Source organism: Narcine bancroftii, chromosome 9 (genome assembly GCF_036971445.1).
Source record: "Narcine bancroftii isolate sNarBan1 chromosome 9, sNarBan1.hap1, whole genome shotgun sequence".
In the NCBI taxonomy this organism is placed as follows: Eukaryota; Metazoa; Chordata; class Chondrichthyes; order Torpediniformes; family Narcinidae; genus Narcine; species Narcine bancroftii.
Window position 1 is genome coordinate 5325636 of NC_091477.1, and position 22133 is coordinate 5347768.

At 39.1% G+C, this 22133-nt stretch overlaps 1 protein-coding gene across 10 annotated transcripts in view; it reads left to right on the top strand.

Annotated features, from left to right (window-relative positions):
* The window catches only part of LOC138743156 (protocadherin gamma-A11-like), a 149493-nt gene that overhangs the window by 98086 nt on the left and 29274 nt on the right, over positions 1 to 22133 (top strand). The window contains exon 4 of one of the 10 annotated variants that reach the window (XM_069898063.1): positions 542 to 1274. The exons of the other annotated variants lie outside the window; for them this stretch is intronic. Within the exon in view, the coding sequence (XP_069754164.1) occupies positions 542 to 633 (92 nt within the window). The 3' untranslated portion in view covers positions 634 to 1274. Of the gene's footprint in view, positions 1 to 541; positions 1275 to 22133 lie in introns of those variants that run through there. 10 annotated transcript variants of the gene reach the window in all.

Genomic DNA, 22133 nt, shown 5'->3' on the forward strand with positions numbered 1-22133 from the left:
TTATTTTATTGTGCAGGCAGTCAACTATTATATTTTAAACAAGTCACAGTTACTGCCTTTTGTAAAGTAGAATTAAATGTTAAATGTTTTTTCATGAATCTTTCATTGTGGGGGCCTTTTCAAGGGAAGAGACAGGATGTAAGATAAATATGGGTGCATTCCAAATAGTCTTCCTCCTTGATAAATTAGAGAACATGGATCCAATGACGTATTGCTAACAATTTAGGAAATTATAGATGAAAGCAACAGTAAGGCATAAAGCTTTTGTCTTCAACTTTTCGAAGGCAAACTCACCATATAGTTTCTAAATTTGGGTGTAATTATAACTCAAACATCTGTGTGTTATTTTTGGAAATAACTAACTCTACAAGGAAATCCAAGATAAGTCAGGATGGCAGCATTCTGCAAGTCAAAATAGAAACATGTGTTGCATTTCCTCTTTTTGGGATTTATCTGAATCTCAGCTGGAACAATTTAGGGGCCAGATGAGGGATATTCACTCTACATAGTAAGTAACATAAAACTTATTGTTTTTTTTTAGAGAACTCTCCATTATGCCAACATAAGGCCAAAAGACATAGGAGCAGAAATAAGCCAATCTGCCATCGACTCTGCCCTACCATTCAATCATGAGCTGATCCATTTTTTCACTCAGCCCCACTGCCCGGCCTTCTCTCCATACCTTTGATGCCTTGACTAAATAAAAACCTATCTATCTCTGCCACCTTCTCTCATTTAATACAGAAGAGCATACAATGTTGGAAATGTAGTTTGCTAAAGCATAAACACGAGCAATGATAGATTTAGTGGACACTATTGACACTTCCATCATGAGATGGAATGTAGCAATTTGAGTTCAAACATTAGAAATGGTTATTCACCTCTTTTTCACTCTTTGTGTAGTTGGTCTATTCAAGAATATCTATTCAATCTCTTGGATGAATGTTTCAGAAATATTGGCATTAACATAAACTTCTGTGGTTTCTGATAACCTACTCTCCTCTCTTCCTCATCCCTCTGTCTTCTTCAGCTCTCAACCTGCTCCCTGCCCATTTACACAGCTATTACCCCTTACCCTGTTTTCTGGTGTGCCCTCCCTCCCTTATCCATCTATTACCTCCTGCCTGTGGGACTGTACTCCTGGCCCTCTCTTCCCCCCCCCCCCATACCATTTAGTTTGGGCACCTGCCCACATTTTTCACATACCTTGATGGAGGGCTGAAGCCTAAATCATCGGTTATTATCTTTGCGAAATAAAGTTCACTGTTTGAGCTGTTGAGTTTCTCCAGTGTTTTTTTTTCAGAAATCCCCTGTTTCCGGAGTTAAAAAAACAAATTTGCACTGTGTAAGAAGGTGAAACATTGTATTCAACTACTAATCTATAGTAAGACAAAAATATAAAGCTACTGCGACAGGTTGCATGGTGGCTCAGCTAGCAGAGCTGCTATCTCTCAGATGGAGTGTGGATCTTCTCCGTGACCAAGGTAGGGTTCTTCCCAGTGCTCTAGATTCCTCCCACGTCGCAAAGACCTGCGGCTTGAACAGTTGATTGGCCAGAGGACATTGCCCTCAAATGTGTTGGTAGAATCTGGGGGAGAAGAAAAACAAATCAGATTAGTGTAGGGAGGTGTTAAATGGGGGAAGACAGGAGATGGCAGGTGCTGGAATCTGGAACAACAAGCAATCTGCTGGGAGAGTTCAGTGGGCTGATTAGCATCAGTGGGAGGAAAAGAATTGTTCATGTTTGAGGACAGAAGGGCCTTCTACCGTGCTGTATGTCTAAAAAGAAACATGCTGAGTGTGTCGAGGGGTGACAACCAGTGTAATGTAGCCAGTGTAGTGATAAATGAATGGTTGGTGGCCTGTACAATGGGCCAAAGGGCCTGTTTCCCTGTTGTACCTTTCTATCTATATTTAATCTGGAGTGACCTTGACTAATGGTATATGTATATGGAAATTATCATTAAAATGGTATTGTATGTGATAGGACGATTTGTCCATGGATAAAGATGAGGCCAAATTTATGGACATTGTAAAAAGTACAATATTAATGCTAGTAATCTGAACTGAAAGAGTAAAATGTAAGAAATAATAGATGGAAGGAAAATGTAAAGTTAACAATTACATATCTCTGACCTTTCATCAGATATCTGTCATTGTTTTCTGGAGGGATAGATGGCCAAGAACAAGAAGATCAGATGTTAAAAATCTGAAATAAAAACAGACAGATTACTCAATAGGTCAGGCAGCATCTGGGGAGAAAAATGGAGTTAACATTTCAGGATGATGACCTGATTTCAGAATGTAAAGGAGGGAAGAATGTAGAGAACGAAGTGGATGTCTACAATTGGGTAGAAACATCATGCTTGCTTTCAGAGGAAAGAAAGGTAGATGATCGCCTGTCATCATAGTTTATCTGCCTGGTGAAGCGTGAATGGAGGAAGGTGAATGAGATCAGTGAAGGGAGAATGGGAAAGTATTGCTTTGGCTGTGAGAAGTGGAACACAGTAATTGCTGCAAATCTGAAATAAAAGAGGATCATGGAAAAATTCAGCAGGTCAGGTAGCAAGTATGGAGAGCTGGCGACATCGAACACAGTGGAAAAACAATATTGAACACAATATTAAGTTCCAGGAGCTGTAACAGGCATGAATTGAAGATGAGAGCTGCTTCCCAAGTTTACACTGGGCTCTGCTGGAAGAATAAAAAAGCCAAACACCAAGAAGCCGGTGTGGGAATCGGAAGCTCCCATTTTGACCTCTGTCTCTTCAGGCACATACACTATTTAAAGAAAGCCCAATGTCATCTCAAGAAATAACACCTCATTCTCTATCTACACACATTGCAACCCCCTGGAATCACTACCCATCTCCACAATTTCAGACAACCAACCTTGTCTTTCTGATGGAACTAATGGGTTCTTATATAACTTCTCTCAGCTATATCTGCTTTTCCTCACTCCATATATTCTCTTCTATTTCATTTTTACAGCAACTGCTCTGTTTTGCATTCCACCCTTCCAGCGTGTTTATTTTTAACACTGTGAGTCCATAATGCCCCCATTTATCTCCCTCTATTTGTACAACTCCAGCTGTAATGAACAAGATTTTTATTATTTTCTCTCACTCAATATCAAAAGCAATTTGCCATCTGGATAACCTTGGTCTCCATTCCAATACCAAAGATTCTCACTGTTCCTTCTCTATCTCTTGAACACTGTAACAGAAAATAAATGTTTCTCACTTTTACAGCTCTGATAAAGAGTTATAAACTGAAATATTAAATACTTTTCTTCCTCCAGTGAAATAAATCCCTTTCTTCCTCAAGTGAAATATTAAATCCCTTTCTTCCTCAAGTGAAATATTAAATCCCTTTCTTCCTCAAGTGAAATATTAAATCCCTTCCTTCCTCCAGTGAAATATTAAATCCATTCCTTCTTCCAGTGAAATATTAAATACTTTTCTTCCTCCAGTGAAATATTACATCCCTTCCTTCCTCCAGTGAAACATTAAATCCCTTCCTTCCTCCAGTGAAATATTAAATCCTTTCCTTCATCCAGTGAAATATTAAATCCCTTTCTGCCTCCAGTGAAATATTAAATCCCTTTCCCCTTTCTTCCTCCAGTGAAATATTAAATACCTTTCTTCCTCCAGTGATCCTAGCTGAGTGATTGTCTATCCTCAGTAGTTCTTGCTTTGATTTCATGTCACTTTGTTGCTTTTTAATAACTTGGATCTTTGTTCCAAAAAGGTGCTTGTATAGAACTCAGTGCAGTAGAGACCATGTCCAATTCTGTGTTGGGAGATTAGATGCTAGCATAGGATAGAATGTAGTAAAATGAAACCAATCTAGCTTCTACTATTAACCTATTCTCCGTAATGTTCCCTTCAGTCAGTCCATAGACATAACAAAAACTCAATCTGACACATCTGGGGAAAAAAAAATTCCAAAATGTAACTAGTTCACTTTAAATTTCTCAGCAGCCATTTATGAGAACATTGGAGCTTTCACAACCTCTTGCATTGATTGGCCTGTGCAACATGAATTTCTCCCTGTGATTTTCCACTTATGATAATGTCAATGCCATTTTGCCAAGAGAGCTCCAAATGATTAACAGAGAGAAGAAAACAGCCAGAGAATAAAATAAAATGGATTCGATTCAAACACTGTGCTTTTGAGCATCTTCCAAAAGGCAGAAATAGTGGAATCTCAGACCAGCTTACTTATCTCTTTGTTCACATGCCATAAGCTAACCATACAAGCGTCAAAACACTTTTATGCAGAAATGAAAGGATAATTCAGGAGTCAAAGCAGTGAAATGGGCAGCACGGTTAGCATAGCGGTGAGGGTGACACTATTACCAGGGTTCTGGGTTCAAATCCAGTGCTGTCTGTAAAGAATTTGTACATTCTCTCCATGTCTGCATGCCTTTTCCCTGTGGTCTCCAGTTTCCTCCCACCCTCCAAAATGTATGAGGTTGCAGGATAACTTGAGTATAATTGGGCAGCAAATAAAAAAATTTAAAAATAAATTTAAATGACTGCTGTAATAGGCAGGTTGGGCTCGAGACTCTGCAGGCCCCAGATTAACTCTGTGGTCTAAGCTTCAGATATCTCGTAGCCCAGTCTGCAGCTGATCAAGGCTCAGTGAAGCACAAGACTCTCTCGGCATAAATGGCTTGCTGTTCTGACAGATCAAGATTGGCGACAAGTTAGAGCACCACCTACTGTCTTATTGGCTGCCAAAATGTCACTGTTATCGACAGTTAATGTTTGTCTTTGACATTTGTGAAGATTTGTAATTGTTTGTTGAAAATTAAAAATAGTGGCTCAGCATTATAAGACAACTCCAGCAACCCAATGCACTCCTGACCTCGTTGAGTTTGCACATTACTCCACAACCCATATGCCCTTTCCTCAAGGGCTCCACATTTTGCCCATATCACATAGATGTGCTGACTGGTTGATCAAATTGTCCATTCTCTTGTGCTGTAAGTGACAGGAGAATCAAAGGGAAATTGATAAGCATGTAAAAGAGAATAAGTAACGGGGAAGTCAGTGAGGGTAAAGGTGAAGGTTTCATTATTGGAACGTAATACCATATTTAGAATGTAACAATATATGAAATTCTTTAAATGTGTCTACCGTAAGGAAGACAGAGTGGTGCTACTTCGTCTGACACCCCTCAAAGAAATGAGGCCCCAGTGAGGAATGAATTCGCAACTCCTGGTTTATAAGGCCAGTGCTCTAACCCCTGAGCTTATGGGAGCCTCTGAACAGGAGATTCTCTGAGAGCTAAAATAGACTCTATGTGCCAAATGTTCTTCTATATCCTCAGGAAGCATGAGCAATATACTTTTCCTAAATCGAAGTACTAATAACCTCTCACTCTTAATCAAAGCATATCAAATAAGTTTTATCTACACCTTATTTCACGTAATCATTGTGTTTATTTCAATTTTGTTTATTATCATCCAATTGTATAAGTACAACCTGATGAAACTGTGCTCTCTGGTCCACGATGCAAAAGAATGCAAACACGCATCCAGATATAAAACGCTTACTGAAAAATGATACATATGCTGTGTGTGTGTGTGTGTGTGTGTGTGTGTGTATATGTATGTATGTATATATATATATATATATATATGTATGTATATATGTGTGTGTGTGAGTGTGTATATACTCTGATATAAAACCTACGACCCAAGGACCTCATTGCCACGTCCCAACTTGCTTGGCCACGGCACATGAACCATGGATGTAAAGGGTGGGGCCAGTACTGCGCACACTGAACTCCACCTAAAAGCTCCTTTGCGCAGGCCCGAGGACAGGTCCATGTCCTCCCCCTCAAAAGCAGATGTGGACATACCCCTCCATAAATCTTTGTCCGTGAAGGCAAGCCAAAGAAAAGAGATATATATTTTAATATATAAATATATATATAAAAATAAAAATTATTTATATATATATTTATATATATATATATATATATATATATATATATATATATTGCAGCTGGTCTAACCTGGTGCAGAGAAAGTGGGCATTCTCAGCATCAAAAGCTAGGAAATCCCCTGAGGTTGGTGCCACCCTGTAAACTCCATGGGGAAAACACCAGCATGCCACAGATAGCAGAACCACAGCCCTTTCTGCTGGATATGTTTCATGTGAATGATCTTCCCATCAGGTTGTACTGCCTTCAATCTAACTCACCTTAGCAAACAGGTTTTAAAAGGTTTGGAACTGTTTCACTGGATTTCCCAAGAACAACCAGAATTTAATTTTGTAAGTATTTACTTAAGTCAAGTTTATTGTCATCTGATTGTACAAGGACAACCCAACAAAACAGCGTTCTCCGGTCCTCAATGTAAAAACATGCAGACACACAACCAGACATAACACACATACAGACAATTAATACATATGCAGGACAAGTATTATGTCGATAAAAATAAATAAATAAATAACTCTTGTTTTGTAGAAATGGGAGTCTTGGAGGGTTAGTGTGAGCTATTCATTTGGTCATTCAGCATTCTCACCGTCCATGGGAAGAAGCTGTTCCTCAGCCTGGCGGTGCTGGCTTTGATGCTCCTGCATCTCTTTCCCAACAGGATCAGCTGAAAGATGCTGTGGGCAGGGTGGAAGGGGTCCCCAATGATTTCGCATGCCCTCTTTAGAAAATAATCCCAGTAAATCATGTCGATTCAGGGGAGGGAGACTCCACTGATCCTCTCTGCCACTTCTGTGGTCCTGTGGATTGACCTCTGATGCATTTCTCTGCAGCAAAAAATCACAAATTTAATATTTAGACTTATGTTACAATTTAGACCATTCAATTAAGTTTAATTGTATTTGGACAGACAGAAAATATCTGCATAATATGTGGTAACAGGAAGTTGCAAGCCTGAAGAGTCATTGTTCTGACATGGATAATTCAGACATGCAGCACAGCAGTGTGAGAGACATGTGCTGTGAAGGTTGTTAACCTGTTACTTAACTAAATTCTCAGCTCGCATTCACAAAATAACTGCAAAGTCCTTTCACTTTGCAATAACACTGTGAGGGCAGTACATTTGCAGTCTCGCCTCCAAATCCAGGACTAATCTGACAGCAGAACAAAATAGAATGAAGCATATGAAGAAGTAAACTTAATTCCAGGAACAGGGACACTTTAAATTTGGGCAATGACTGGGGATCATTCACATTCCAAAAGCGTGGTATTGCAGCTTCATGTCTACAGGAGAATAGGAGAATGAGCTGTAAACCAGACCTTGGTTGCAGGAGAAATTGATGCAATAAGCTGGTATATATGGATGAAAAAGGGCTGTCAGACAAGACATCAACATTCCTGCTATGCCTGGCAATACCAAAAATAATTCCAACATTTTGTGTCCAATTTTATTAGTTTCCCTCCAATAATCCCTTTAAGAGACATTCCCCATTGCGTACAAATGGGAGATGATTGGCAGCATACCTGGTTATCAATCTAAACATGGGTTAAAGGTGAAAGGGGAAAAGTTCAGGGGGAGCATTGGGGGGAACTTCTTCACACCGAGAGTTGTGGGAGGGTGGAACAAGCTGCCAGCCGATGTGGTGAATGTAGGATCAATTTTAAAATTTAAGAAGAATTTGGACAGGTCCGTAGATGGGAGAGGTATGGAAGCCTGTGGACGAGGTGCAGATCAATGGTACTTGGCAGAAAAATAGTTCAGCACAGGCTAGAAGGGCCTACTGTGCTGTAATATTGTATGGTTCTATTATTCTAAACCAACCCTTCTAAATGGGGGGGGGGCATACACCACCCACCCCCAGGATGGTCACAGCGCATTTTACGGGGCCTTGGACATGAAATCTTTTTTTTTATGTAGTCAGTAGGAGAGAAGTATGGAAGAAACCAACTTAATGACTGCTTCACTGGGTTAGGAGCCCATGAAGTTTGAGCAGAGTCTTAAGGAGGGCCATAGCCAATAGTAAAGGTTAATCTACACACCAAATTTGCAATCAGCACTTGAAACTGCATCCACCCATGCCAGGACCCGGGATAACACCAATCAAAACACCAGTCAATTCACAGCACGGAAGCAAGCCCTTCACTCCATTGAGTCAGCAGAAACCATCAAAAACTCTTACTCTTTCCCCTCAACCATCCCGGATTCGAGCTCTCGCCAAGTGCAATCCACACTGGGCTGTGAGGCAGAAATCTTAAAACTGGTAACAAGTTCAACTTGCTAACTCCACACAAAGAAGATTGGAAATCAGGGCAATTAGAGCAGTGCTAGTACATACCACCGTGCTGCCCTGTATTCAGAAAATGCGACCTATTTTAAAACTGCTTTCATGCTAGAGGATTAAAAGCAGCTTACCTCAAGATAATGCAGGTTCATAGTACTAGTGCACCGCTGCAGCTAAAGGAAAGGTGGGGAAAATGTTCGAGAAATAAAGATAATTTTAACTTCATAAACATGTGACATATGCAGGAGGTTAAAAAAAATGCTTTGAATTCCCCAATGTCCTTTCCCTTCCCTTCCCAATTTTTCAACACAGTCATCTCTCCAGAATCTCTTTCCAGTCTTGCCTGCATTCTTTGCAACTAGTCACTGCTCAGCTTCAAAGAATTACTTGCCCATCCATGGCCCTGGCACATATTTTGGTTCATTTAATATTTGATAATATTAGTGGCACACCCCCGAAATATTATTTCATTAAAATTTACAGAAGGTGGAAATCCTTCAGAGAATAAAGCCTTAGTAATTGTTATAGAATCTCATTAAGGTAAGGTTAGCTCAAGTAGGCAATTTAGCCAGTATTGATGAGCTGAACAAATGGCCTCTTTTCATCTATGGTTCTGTTGCAATTTTATAAGGAAATCAAATTGTTTTAATGTATTATAGTGCAAGGTTATATACTACTTTGTCTCATTTTAAGGAGCTTATACTTTCAACTTCAGCCACCTGCCTACATTTTGCTCATATCCTGACAAAGGGTCCAGCCCCGAAACGTTGGTTATATATCTTTTACCTCCTGTGGACGCTGTGAGTCCTGCTGAGTTCCTGCAGCATTTTACTTTAACAGATTAAAGTCTTTGGGAACCTGGGATCTGACTGAATGATTGAAACCATCTGCAGCTGCTTTAGTGAGCTAAGCACAGGGTTTCTCTCATTACTTGGGGGATGGGTAAGGCTGCAGGATGTTCCATTTCAAGGTTCAGGCACATGGTTAACACATGCCCCTCATTATTCTACGAGCATTTCAAAAGCAATTTCTCAATGTGCTCATTTTTGATGTTTTAATGTTACACTTGGCAATGTTTAATATTTAAAACTCCAATGAGATGTTGAGCCTAATATGTTTACATTCAATGTGTGATAGACTTACAGTGAAATGCAGCACACCTAGTCTGTACCAACCATTTACACTAATCCTAAACATTAAACCTATTTTATACGCCTTTCTTTATGATAAATCTCATAATCAATATTTAATAGCGTGTTTGATTCAAAGTGGAATATTATCTGACCCAGTTTTTGATTTTCTCCTTGCACTGATTCTGATTTGCATTGGTTACCAATGGTAACCTCTTCATGGAAACCCCCGGAGACTGCCTGCTCTTCTTTCAACCTGATTTGTTGAAGTACCATTAAAGAGGAAGAAAAAAGAATGTTTCATCTGCATTTCAAGTCATGGATTCTAAATGTTTAGATCTCTGTCTTGACAGTGCTAGACTTTTAATTCAGCAGATTGCAGGTTTGAAGCTTCACTCCAGTAACTGGAGTTCTAAGTGTGAGCCAAACCCAGCATTACACTGTGGGGGATGCATTGACAGAGGTGCCATTTTCTCAGTCCATTAAACCAGCATCCTGTCACAGTTAGATCTGAAAGCTCCCACAGCACTTAACCGATAACCGTAGGGAAGTTCTTCCCAACACCAAAGAGAAATTGTATAAATGCTGAAAAACTGAAATAAAAGCAAAAAAATGGTAGAAATACACATTACATAAGGAATTATTTATAATTTAATTTGTTTTACATTTTATTTACAGTATGGTAGAAGCTGATTCCAGCCATTTAAATCCATGTTGTCCAATTACACCCAAATTAATCTATAGCCCCGTATGTTTTAGAGCAGGGGTAGGCAACCTTTTTTTAAAAAATTTACATTCAACCTTAAGCAATCCTGATGTCATAAGTGTTCTGTGATTAGTAAGGGATTGCTTAAGATGGTATGTGAGTGGAAAGAAAAAGTTTGAAAACCACTGTTTTAATTGTACTTCATTGACTCGTTATGTGCATGGTTTCATGACTCCAAAGAAAAATGGGCCAATGACAATTTTTCTCAAGCAAAATATTTCAGTAACACCTTTCTTACTAATCTCAAAGCACTTAAGGCGTAGGGAATAGTTAAGGTGGACTGTGAGTTTTAAAGAAATGGTTGCCCACCCCTGTTTTAGAGAATGAGAGGAAACTGGAATACTGGGGGGGGGGGGGAATCCTCGCAGACATGGGGAGAAGGTACAAACACTGGTTCAACCCAGGTCCCCGGCACTGTAATAGTGGCATACTGTCCGCTACACTAACCCTATCTGTGGAGATAGAACCGAAGTTAACATTTCACTTCATGTTCTATCATCAGTACAGTGCAATTGAAAAATCATCCATCTGACTCTTCATTGATCAGTCTGATGTAATTCAAACATTATCTCAGATCTGCCCCAGGGTGCAGGACATAATTTATCATTGAACATACCTAACTAAAATATAACTTTATCAATCTTGATCACATTCATGTAAACGGAACCTTGGAGTTTACAATTGGCTGCCAAATTTCCTCACATTAAAACAGCAACTGCAATATTTTGTTGTCTGTAATGACCATTCAAACATCCTGAGGTTGCAAATTGTGCAATGTAAAGGCATGATACTTATTTTCTTCATCAATTGTCTTGTTGAGGCAATTGGTTTGTGGTATTTGTAGTGCGTCGAATGACTCAAAGACTTGTTGACTCAAACAAAGGCTTTTACTAGCAAAAGACTGGAGCATATTACATTGAGGTCAACCAGTCCAGAGTGACCTGGGTCTGGTTAGGAGCTGCCAGTAGGCGTGGCTACGGCTCTCAGCCAATCACTACTACTAAATGTAAAGATATACAAACATATACATTGGTGGTAGTCTCCTGTACTATCACAGTATTAATTAGTATGAAGACGTGCCACTTATGGACAGGGAGTTGCTTTACAATGTGTGTTACTGAGAGCTATTCCATGATGACATTGCTCAGACCAGCTGCTCTTTTGGCCTTGGGACTTCTCTGCAGAAGGAGAAGCAACTCAATGTTACTATTTGTTCCATTGTTGTAATAGTGTTGTGCTAACTGCTACGCTATCTGCACCCTGTTACTATCAGAGATACATCACTTAGAAGTGTAGACATTATGGCAATGTTGTATTTGAATTGTATTTTGTCATATTTACTACAATCTAGTGAGAAACATTATTTTGTGTGCTATCCAGACAAGTCAACCTGTACTTAAATGGATCAGGAAGTGCAAATGCAAAACAGAGTTGCTGTGTACAGTGTTACTGAGTGAAGTAAATATAAAGCAGTGCAAGGGCCATGATAAAGGAGGATTAGTGAGATCAAAAGATTATTTTTTACTGATGAGAGGTCTGTTTAAGATTAGGATAACAATGGGAAAGAAACTTTCCTTGAGTCTGGTAAAGTGTTCACAATTTTGTAATTCAATGGGATAGCCCTCAGGATGAATAATCTATGTTTAAGGGACTAAATAAAGTTTATGCTTGTGAATTGCCATTTGGACCCTGGACCACAGGAATGTTGTCCTCATAAAAAATGAAACATTGAAAGAGAAAGAGATTGCCAAATGGAAATACTGATCCATTCCCAGTCTTAATACATTGGATCTGGAGAGTACAGTATATAAAACACTTTCCCCTCATGAGTCTATAGAACATATGTCCTTCAAGGATGGTGAAAATAAAGTCTTAATATTGTTGGCAGAGGTAGATAGATACCTGATGAGTAAGGGGTGAAAGATTGCTCAGAATTAGTCAAAATTCAGAGTTGGCATGAGAATCAGATTAGCTGTATCTATGGAATGGTAAAGACGTGCTAAATGATATATCCCTGATCCTAATAGGGCATGGGTGGTGTAGTGATTAGTGCAAAACTATTACAACACCAGCAACTGGGGTTCGAATCTGGAGTTTCTGCATTCTCCCTCTCTACGTGGGTTTACTTCAGGTGCTCTGGTTCCCTCTCACCTTCTAAAACGTACAGGGTTGTAAGTTAATTTAGGTGCAAATGGGTTTAAATGGCTGGAATAATCTTCTACCGAGTTGTAAATTTAAAATTAAAAAATTAATTTGCACGTTTTCCATAAACCTAACTGTAGTTCTATACAGACAAAACATCCTGTTCTTGTATGTTGCCACAATTTATTTTATTTTAGCAGAACATTATAAACAAATGAAAATATACAAGTTGAGAAATAACTTTCATTTAATATTCTGTGTTCTCCAATATTTAACCTTGTATTCTTTAAAATGCACAAATTCTCAATGTAACATAAATCCACAGTGAGAATTCTCCACCTCGGCACTATCAGATCTTGGTCCACGTGTCATACCCAGCTTACATCTATGAATTTACTGAATAGCCATTGTTCATTTGGTACAGCAATATCAATGAATATTGCCGAGCCATGTTTAAACCAAACACAAACATGAATGTGCACAGGTTTTCCACCAGGGGTCACTGTGGTGGGCCAGGGTCAGAAGGTTGTTCTAAAGCACTTCTGCATTGTGTGGAGATTCTCGCTTAACTCACCTTGGGCTTTGCTGATCCTTATGGTATCAAGGCACTCAGTCAGCTTCAAGACCAGCTGTGATAGCAATTACTGTTCCCTTTTAAAAAGTTGGATCCCTGAGCAGAGAAGTTGAGCACAGTAGTTACCATGGATAAAATATGATTCCTGGAGTTATGAACCCAGAATTATGAACCCTACAAGGAATTAAACAGAAATTTCTGGTGAGAGCACATTTTTTGGATGAACACTCAACAATTACGGTAAAACATTGAATAAAATCCAAAAGAATGCTGGTGCGAATTATGCCATGGTTTCATTCCAGGATAAACACCAACCTATTTCATGTGCCAATTTCTTTAAAATTTTAACAAAGACCAAAGTATCTGCACTCATGTTAAAAATCCAACACTAGGTAACAGGGCTGTGCACATTTATTTGGAACATAGATGGCTATAATCACTCTAATATCTCCAATTTGGACATGGCATTGAACTTGCAGTATGATTTCCTTCTGATATTTCATTGAAAAGGAATCCAGAGCAAAGAGACAGGATCCTCAGATTATGAAGTGGCTACATGGGATTGACATTATGGGGTGGTTTTCCATTAAAGCTTGGTAGAAATTTGCAGTTCCCTCAACCCAAGATTGAAAAAATATTTTATTGTTAGAGGTGAAAATTTTCTGATAATATCTGAAATATATTAGACCCTGTAGCAGTGTACTTATCAATTTTATCTCTCAGTCACTAATCATTACTGAAATATTCCTGACATTATCCCACTGCTGCTTTTGTGAGTTTGGATATGTAACTTGTCCACTCTGCAAATTAAAATCAGATTAACAGTATCTAACAAAAGCTGTGCATCCAAAATGATTCCAACAGGGGTAAAGGGGCTTGAGTGTGAAGGGGGTTACATTGATGCACGTCCTTCTTCCAAATCTGAAGACAAAAGTGTTTGTTTCATTTCTTTTCAACACTTTCTGTGCCCATATCAGTTATAAAAATATTGGGCAGATGTTCAAAGTATTTTTGTGAAACACGAAAGTCTGCGATTGCAGTCAAAACACAAAAATGCTGGAGGAACTCAGCTGGTCTCGCATTGTCCAAGCGAGGTAAAGATATATTAGCAATGTTTCAGACCTGAGCCCTTTCTCAAAGGCTGGGGAAACAAAGGAGGGCAAGGAATGGGAGAGGGAGGTGTACAGACCAACAGACAAAAAGTGTTAATTGGATATGATAAGAGGAAAGGTGATAATTGATTTTTGTTCTGCGAAATGCGAGCTAGGACATGGGGGAGGAAAATGGGAGTGGGGGGGTTATTAACGAAAATCGGAGAAGTCAATGTTCATGCTGTCTGTCCTGTTGGAGCATTCTCAGATGGGACAAATTGAGTAATGCAGAAGTTATTTGATTTGTATTTCTTGAGGAAGGTGGAGCCCTTTACACGTTCACCTGATCGCCATGTCAAGTGATGAGTGGAGTGGGTGGTGACCTTGGGCCTTTTGCAATCTAACCTTATATTTGTTGTCAGGGGAACACATGAGAGACTCCAGATGGTGGTATCCTGAGCACAAAAAATTCTGTTGGAGGAACATCAGTGGGAGAAAAATAATGATCAATGGTTTGGGAGAAAACCCTTCTTTGCAAAGTGTAGAGGGAGATGGCCTCTATGATAAGGAAGGGATAGGCAGGGGCTAGTAGGGGAGTGGGGAACCCTGGAGTGGTGAAGGCTGATGGTCAAAGGCAATTGATTGGCAAGTGCCAGAAGCAAGAGATTAATTAAGGTGTTAGATGGATAAAGATGGTTCATAAACAGTGGAGGAGAATGGGAAGCCTCCATTGTTGAAATCTGATCAGAAGAGATGGGGACAATAGATATATAATGAAAGCTCCTGGGAGAGAAGTGAAGAACGTGAGACCAGATTGAACCATAGGTCGGTTGGGGAGGCATGGGGTGGGGAGATGGGTGGAGGGGGAAGAATCATGTTGGCCAATTGTGGGTGAAAGCGGTTGGATATGGATGTCTTCGTTTTCCTGGCCATCTCCGCACTGGGTTAAAATGGTGACCATTCTTTTTCTCCCACTGATACCACTTGACCCACTGAGTTCCTCCAGCAAATTTTTTAAAATGTCTGGCCAGTTCTTTTATCTGAGCCTAAACTAAATTGCTGGTATTATTGGACATAGAAACATATAGCAAGAAACTGAAACACAACATGAAACTGTAAGTGTATTTAAAGGAGAGATTGATTGGTTTGGTTCTTGATTAGCCAGGACATCAAAGGTTATGGGAGAAGGCCAGGCAGTGGGGCTGCGTGGGAGAATTGATCAGCTCTTGATTGAATGGTGGGGCAGACTTGATGGGCTGAATGGTCTATTTTTGCTCCTTATGGTCTTATAAATCTTGCAGCTGAATGTGGGCTAGAATGAATGGGAAAATAAAATAGAGTCCATTTCCTTCCTGTTTCCTGGCCTGGCATAGGTCACTTGGCTGCTCTGACCACAATAAGTGATCATCAATCTTTTGTTAAAAGTTGGCAGCTTCAATGTTAATGATCTCATTCAAAGCCTATATTAAATCAACACAGAATTGACAGTTAGGGTCCGGGAGTTGAATATAACATTGTAAATTCATTAGCTGCACTTTCCCATGTGTTGTTCAAAAAAAATCACACCCCTCCCCCCCCCCTCCCCCCGCCTTGTAAGTATTAGTCAAATTTTAAATGTCGTGTTCTGATTGCTACTTAATAGTTAGTCCCTAAAGCAGTAAGTGCAACATCTCATATTCCTGCAATTGTTTTGAATCATAGGAATTTATATAATTGAAGAAAGCCATTCAGCCCATCGAATCCTTAAATCTTCATGCAAATCAATAGTGAACCCTCTCCCCAACCCTCAAGGCTTAAATGTGCAGGTTACAGCACATCATGTGCTAACTAAGTACTTTTTCCATGCCTCTGCAGCATTCTGGGTCCACCACTGGATAGGCACATGGATGTAAGAAAAATGGAGGGCCATGGGTGTGATGATTGTTGGGTAGGTTTACATAGGTCAGTACAGCATTGTGGGCCAAAGGGCCTGTACTGTGTTGTTATGTTCTATGTTCACTCCATCATCAGAATGATTTTTATTCTCTCTCAATTCCCTTCCATTCTTTCCATCACTTACCATAGAAGTGATTTCCCCTCAGCACCTGATCTCTATGTAAAAGGAAACAATTGCATCCCAGCCATCTTTTCCAGGCCTCTCAATTTTATTCGCTTTATTAATTTGCAAGGTAAACAACCCTAGCTCGGCCAAACTTTCACAGCCTTGGCAAATCTTTTTATCCTCCCAATGAAGCATGTGAGTTTGTGATCTATTGATCTGTCACTTGAATCTATCCTTTCAAAATCTAGCGTTAACATCGTTTATATATACAAATCCAGAATATGAGATGAATTAAAAGGCAGTGCAGTATTCCCTAGGCACAAAGTACCTTGAACAATGCCAGAAAACTGTAGATGAAACTTACTGCGGCTGGACTGACCTCTTAAAAGCTTTCTTTATTACCATTTTTATGCATTTCCCTATGGTCATAGATCAAAGCAAATCACTTTGATGTGAAATATGGTTCAATTATGAAAAGACGTCCAAGCTTCATCAACTTAAAAAAGGATGAAAAGCAATTGAAAACAGTAGCTATTGGGTCTAACCAATGCCCTGAATTAGATAAGTCAGAAACTGCCAGAGTAAAATCAAATTTTGTTTTTCTGTTTCAATTGCAAGTCTATACGGTTCTTGTTCTGCATCAATGAAGTAGTGTTTATGTAGACTTAATGAACTTGGCACGAGATTCAAAGTTGGTTGAATATTTTGGACAACCGTTCTAAGAAATTATGTTGCAGAGTGAATGAAAGCATTGGCATTAGGGTCAATGCTCGTGAGCTTCATTTATTTTGGAGGACCATCACATAAAGTTGCATTGTGATGAGAGAAAGGGATACGTTGATCCAAGGAACCATCATCTGGGTGAGGTGATCAAACTGCATCAGTTTTGAAGAATTTGATTCCTTATTTTTAAATTTTAATTTAAATAAATAATTGATTTGAAATTTAAGAGTGTTTTAAAGAACAGAGAAGACAGAAGGAGATAAACAGGATTGATGAGAAAAATTCTTCAACAGCCTGAATGAATTGTGGGTGAAAGGATGCAGGTTGAAATTTGTGCTGTTGAAATATATGCTTGCAAAGATGCTAGTTGGGTCTTGATTTTACCTCTCTTCTGAGAGGCGAACCTCTGACAGCACAGAACTACGGGAGTTCTGCACCTTAATGTCAGTTTAAATTTTCTGCCAAGATTCAAAAGAACGATGATTTCAAAGATGAAGTCCCCCGAGTCACAGATGACACATCCATTGGCAAGTTGCACTTCATCACTGCAGTGGTTTGCAAGCATGCATACAATTCTGTGCACTTAAGTCTACATATTGGAAGCATCCTTCCTTTCCACTAGCATATTCTGACTCGATTGGACGTTACTGTCCAGTCAGATCATTTCTCAAAAGGAAGAACACAGTTCAGTCAAATGCACTCCCTTGTATACTCTCTTCTCTGCACACTGTCCGCCCAGGCATGGACTTTCTAGGTACAGGTGCTGATCTAAAAATAAAAGAGCATTTCAATTCATTGCCATCACATGGGACATTATCGTTCAGCATTTGTGCTCTGTTAAAATACACCAATCTGATGTCAACAGGAGCCATTTTCATTTAATAATTTTGAATAAAGGTGGACATTCCCTCTGTCATGACAAAAGAAGCAAGTGTATGTTAATCAGCAGTTAACATTTCAATGATCTGTCCGTGGAATCAACTTCACCTACCTTTTCTTTATTACCCTTAATTCTCCTGGTGTGCAAAAATCTGTGTTTTAAGTACATTAAATGAGGCAGCCTCTACTGCTTCCTTGGGCAGTGAATTCCACAGATTCACCACTCTCTGGGAGAAGCATTTCCTACTAATCTCTGTCTTAAATCTGCTTCCCTGAATCTTGAGCCCATGTCCCCTAGTTTTGTCCCTTTCTCACCTACCAGTGGGAAAAACATTCCTGCTGCTATCTTATCTATTTGTTTTATAATATGTTTCTAAAATATACCCTCTTATTATTCCAAACTCCAGTGAGTATAGTCGCAGAAGTCTTAATCCCTCCTGATGGGCTAACCCAGGAATCAATGTGGTCAACCTGAAGGAGATTTATGAGGCATGTATTTAGAGAAAGGGTTGATAGGTGGCAGGAATCAACTACCAGGGAAGGTGGTGGAAGCAAATAAGATGTGATATTTAAGAGTCTTTTGGGTAGACACATGAACAGGCAGGGAATGCAGAGATATTCAGGCAGCTGTGCTGTGTAAATTGGAATCATGGTGTACACAGACATTGTGAGCTGTTTCTGAACTGCACTGTTCTGTGTTCTATGACACAAGCATGACATAAAAGATTATTTTCTACTTACTTTAATTCCATTTGAGCAAAAGTAGCAATTCTGTATTTTAGCACATTGTAAATAATCCTGTGCTAATTGACCCCAAGTGGTCACTTGCTAAATATCTGTGCAATGTATTTGATCAGGAGCAAAAATCAAACTGCTGGAGGAACTCCATGGATCAATGGATCATTGCCTGTGGAGGCAATGTCCTGGGTCATCAATATTCCACCAGGCTCCAGAGAACAAAAATATCAGATTTACACCTAACACCTGAATGTTCACTTTGATATCAAAATAAATCACAATTTCCCTCTTTTCCTTCAGTTTAAGAATAGGAATTCTAATTGAATTTCCTTCAAATGAGTTACTGCATGCGTACCAAATAAGAGAAAATCAGATTCAATGGTGATGCCACACTCCGATAGTGTAGTCTCCGAAACCTTACCATCGGTTGCTCTTGGGAATTTGATCAAGGGTACAAAATTCCTTCAACATAAAATTGATCAAATATTGATTTTGTTTTTTTTTTAGAAATGTAATTTTTCACTGAACCATTCCAGCCCATCCTGAAGAAATGTTCCGGCATGAAACTATTTTGCACTAGCTTCAAGAGATGTAAAATGTATCACCAAGAAATTACTGTTTCCATTACTGGTATCTAATTAACTTTGCACTGCAGAATGATTCTCTCATTTCTGGGTACACTGCACTTATCACAAGATTGTCTTTCATGTGTGTGTCCATTTGACCTAGAAACTGAAATGCAAGTTAAATATTTCTCAAAGAAAAATAACTCTGCAAGATTTATTATTCCTGCAGACCAACTCAGATTTCCAATTACAGTTACATTACATGTAATTTCTTCAAAAGACAAGTGAACAATATGATCAAACTCCTTGCAGCTCATTACAAAATCTAATTTTAGAAACATCTCAAGCCCTTTGAACCTGGTATTAATATTCTCTCCCAGTCTTGTTCAAAGCCTTGTATGGGAGTTTTACATAAACTGTATGTGCTTTCTTTAGAAACAATATTCACACAGTAGCAGGTTGATCCTGGAGATGAGGGGGTTGACCTATGAGGAGGGACTAAATCGTCTGGGATTATACTCACTCGAATTTAGAAGAATGAGAGGAGATCTTATAGAAACATAAGATAGAGGCTGGAAAATTGTTTTCACTGGTAGGTGAGACCAGAACTAGGGGACACAGCCTCATAAATTAGGGGAGTAGATTTAAGACAGAGATGAGGAAAAACTTTTTCCCAGAGAGTGGTGAATCTGTGGAATTCTCTGCCTAGGGAAAAAGTTGAGACTACTTCATCAAACAATATTTAAGGTTCAGTTAGATAATTTTTTACATAAAAAAGGAATTAAGGGAATGGGGAAAAGGGAGGTAGGTGGAGTTGAGTCATTGATCAGATCAGCCATGATCTTAATGAATGGTGGAGCAGGCTTAATGGGCCGGATGGCCGACTCCTCCTCCTATTTCTTATGTCCCTGTGACTGCCTTTAAACTTTTAAACCTCAGAGATTATTATAATGTACCTTGTAATCTTTTGGACCAGTGATGCAGTTAGCATTATCTGCTGTTATCAAAAATATATGACATTCTGTCAGGGTGAATCAGTAAATGTCTTTTCTACTAATTCTATCCTATTTTCAATGACTATGGATGATGTATTTAAATTAGTATCTAAGTAATGGGACTGAACTCAGCAAGTCACAGGTATCTCTAAGAAGGAAATAGAACTCCCAAACAAAAACGATGTAGGGCACTGTGCACCCAAATTGGAGCACAAAATGATCTTTGATTAATACTTCATCTGAAAAGCAACAGATAATGCGATGCTAGACTGGTACGCTTATGTAAATATCTTGCTCAAGTTACCAGTGTAGGCTTTGAACTATGGATCTACTTATGCGATGGCTGGAGGGTCACATCTGAGCCACAATTAATATATCCAGTCCTACCATCAGGAAAAAATGTACAGGAGCCTAAAGACGAACTCTCAGCAGGACAAGGACAGCTTCATCACCACTGCCATCAGATTCCTGAATGATTAATGAACCCAGACACTGCCTGATTTTGACTTTTTGTACACTATTTTTATTTATTGTCATCAGGAGTTTTCTATGAATATTGGCACTATCATGGTTCCACAAATCAATGAATTTCGTGACTTGTTCATGACAGTAAATTTTGATTCTAATTCTGACAAAATTCTGGAACTCAGGGTGACACACTTAGTGTAATGGTTAGCACAACGCTATTTCAGTGCCGGTGACCTGGGTTCACATCTGGCCCTGTCTGTAAGGAGATTGCCCATTCTCCCTGTGACAGCGGGATTTTCCTCTGGATGCACTGGTTTCCTCCCATATTCCACAGGTGTTTGGGTTTCGTAGGTTAATAGATCACATGGATGTATTTGGGTGGTGTGGGCCAGAAGGACTTGTTACCATGCTGTATCTCTATTTTTTTGGAAAATTTATAAAATTAAAAAAAAAAAGAAATTCTAACATTTCAGAAACTAACATGTTACAATAAGATTTCCTCTCATGCTTCTAATTCAAAATAATTAAAAACTTCCTCAAACATTAGAAAGCAACACCTTCATCCCAGGATTAAGCCTCATGAACATTACTGAACTGCTTCAAATTTAAATGTATTCCCCATCTCCAAAACTGTCAACCACACAGAATAGACAGAAGTGTTTCTCACCAAAGCTGCAGCATTTTGTCAGAATTAGAATCAAAATTTACTGTCATGAACAAGTCACGAAATTCATTGATTTGTGGAACCATGATAGTGCCAACATTCATAGAAAACTCCTGATGACAATAAATAAAAATAGTGTACAAAAAGTCAAAATCAGGCAGTGTCTGGGTTCATTAATCATTCAGGAATCTGATGGCAGTGGGGATGAAGCTGTCCTTGTCCTGCTGAGAGTTCATCTTTAGGCTCCTGTACATTTTTTCCTGATGGTAGGACTGGATTGTGTTCTCCTGGATTTCTTCAGAAGTCCACAATCATCTACTTGGTTTTGCTAATCTCACCATCTTGGAAAATGCAAACAAACCTACTATAATATTAGAAATCATACCTTTTCCTCCTAAGGTTCCATATTATAGGATTCCCTTCTTTAACCTCCTTAAGTTCAAGTTTACCATCATCTGAATTGTAGAAAGTACAACCCAACAAAACAGCGTTCTCCGGTCGTCGGTGCAAAAACACACAATCGCACAACCAGACATAACAGACAAGCAATACATTTACTCTCTTTCCTGCTTTACCTCTTCTTAAAAAAAACTTTTGATCATCTACTTAGAAAATCCTATTTACATGGCCCAATGCTAGTTCTTTGTTTACAAATAATCCAATAAGTATTTATTATTTTAGGGGATTGGGTGTCATCTGATGATAAACTGCAGAATTTGTAAATCTGAAACAAAATTAGAACAACCCAGAATATCAGTAGATCTGGCAGTATCTGTGGAAGGAGAGAGACAGTTTCAGGCCAAAAACTTGGTTTCCAATGAGGCCAGGATAAAAGGGAACATTTCTCTGTCCTTGGAAGCAGTGGTGTGGATTGATTACGTTTCTCCAAGGAAAGGGCCAAGAGCTCACTTGAAAATCAGAAATACAAATATAATTTAATAATATGGCAGCACTCTCCCCAGTGCTGGACGCCTGCTGAGATTCTTGTTCCCAAGTCTCCAAGGCAACCCATCGGCTGACAGTCAGTATGGATGAAGGTTCAGGAAGACATGCCACAACCTGTGGCTGACAAAGGAGAGAGGATGGAAATTTTGAAATCAATAAGAATCATTTACATTTTGC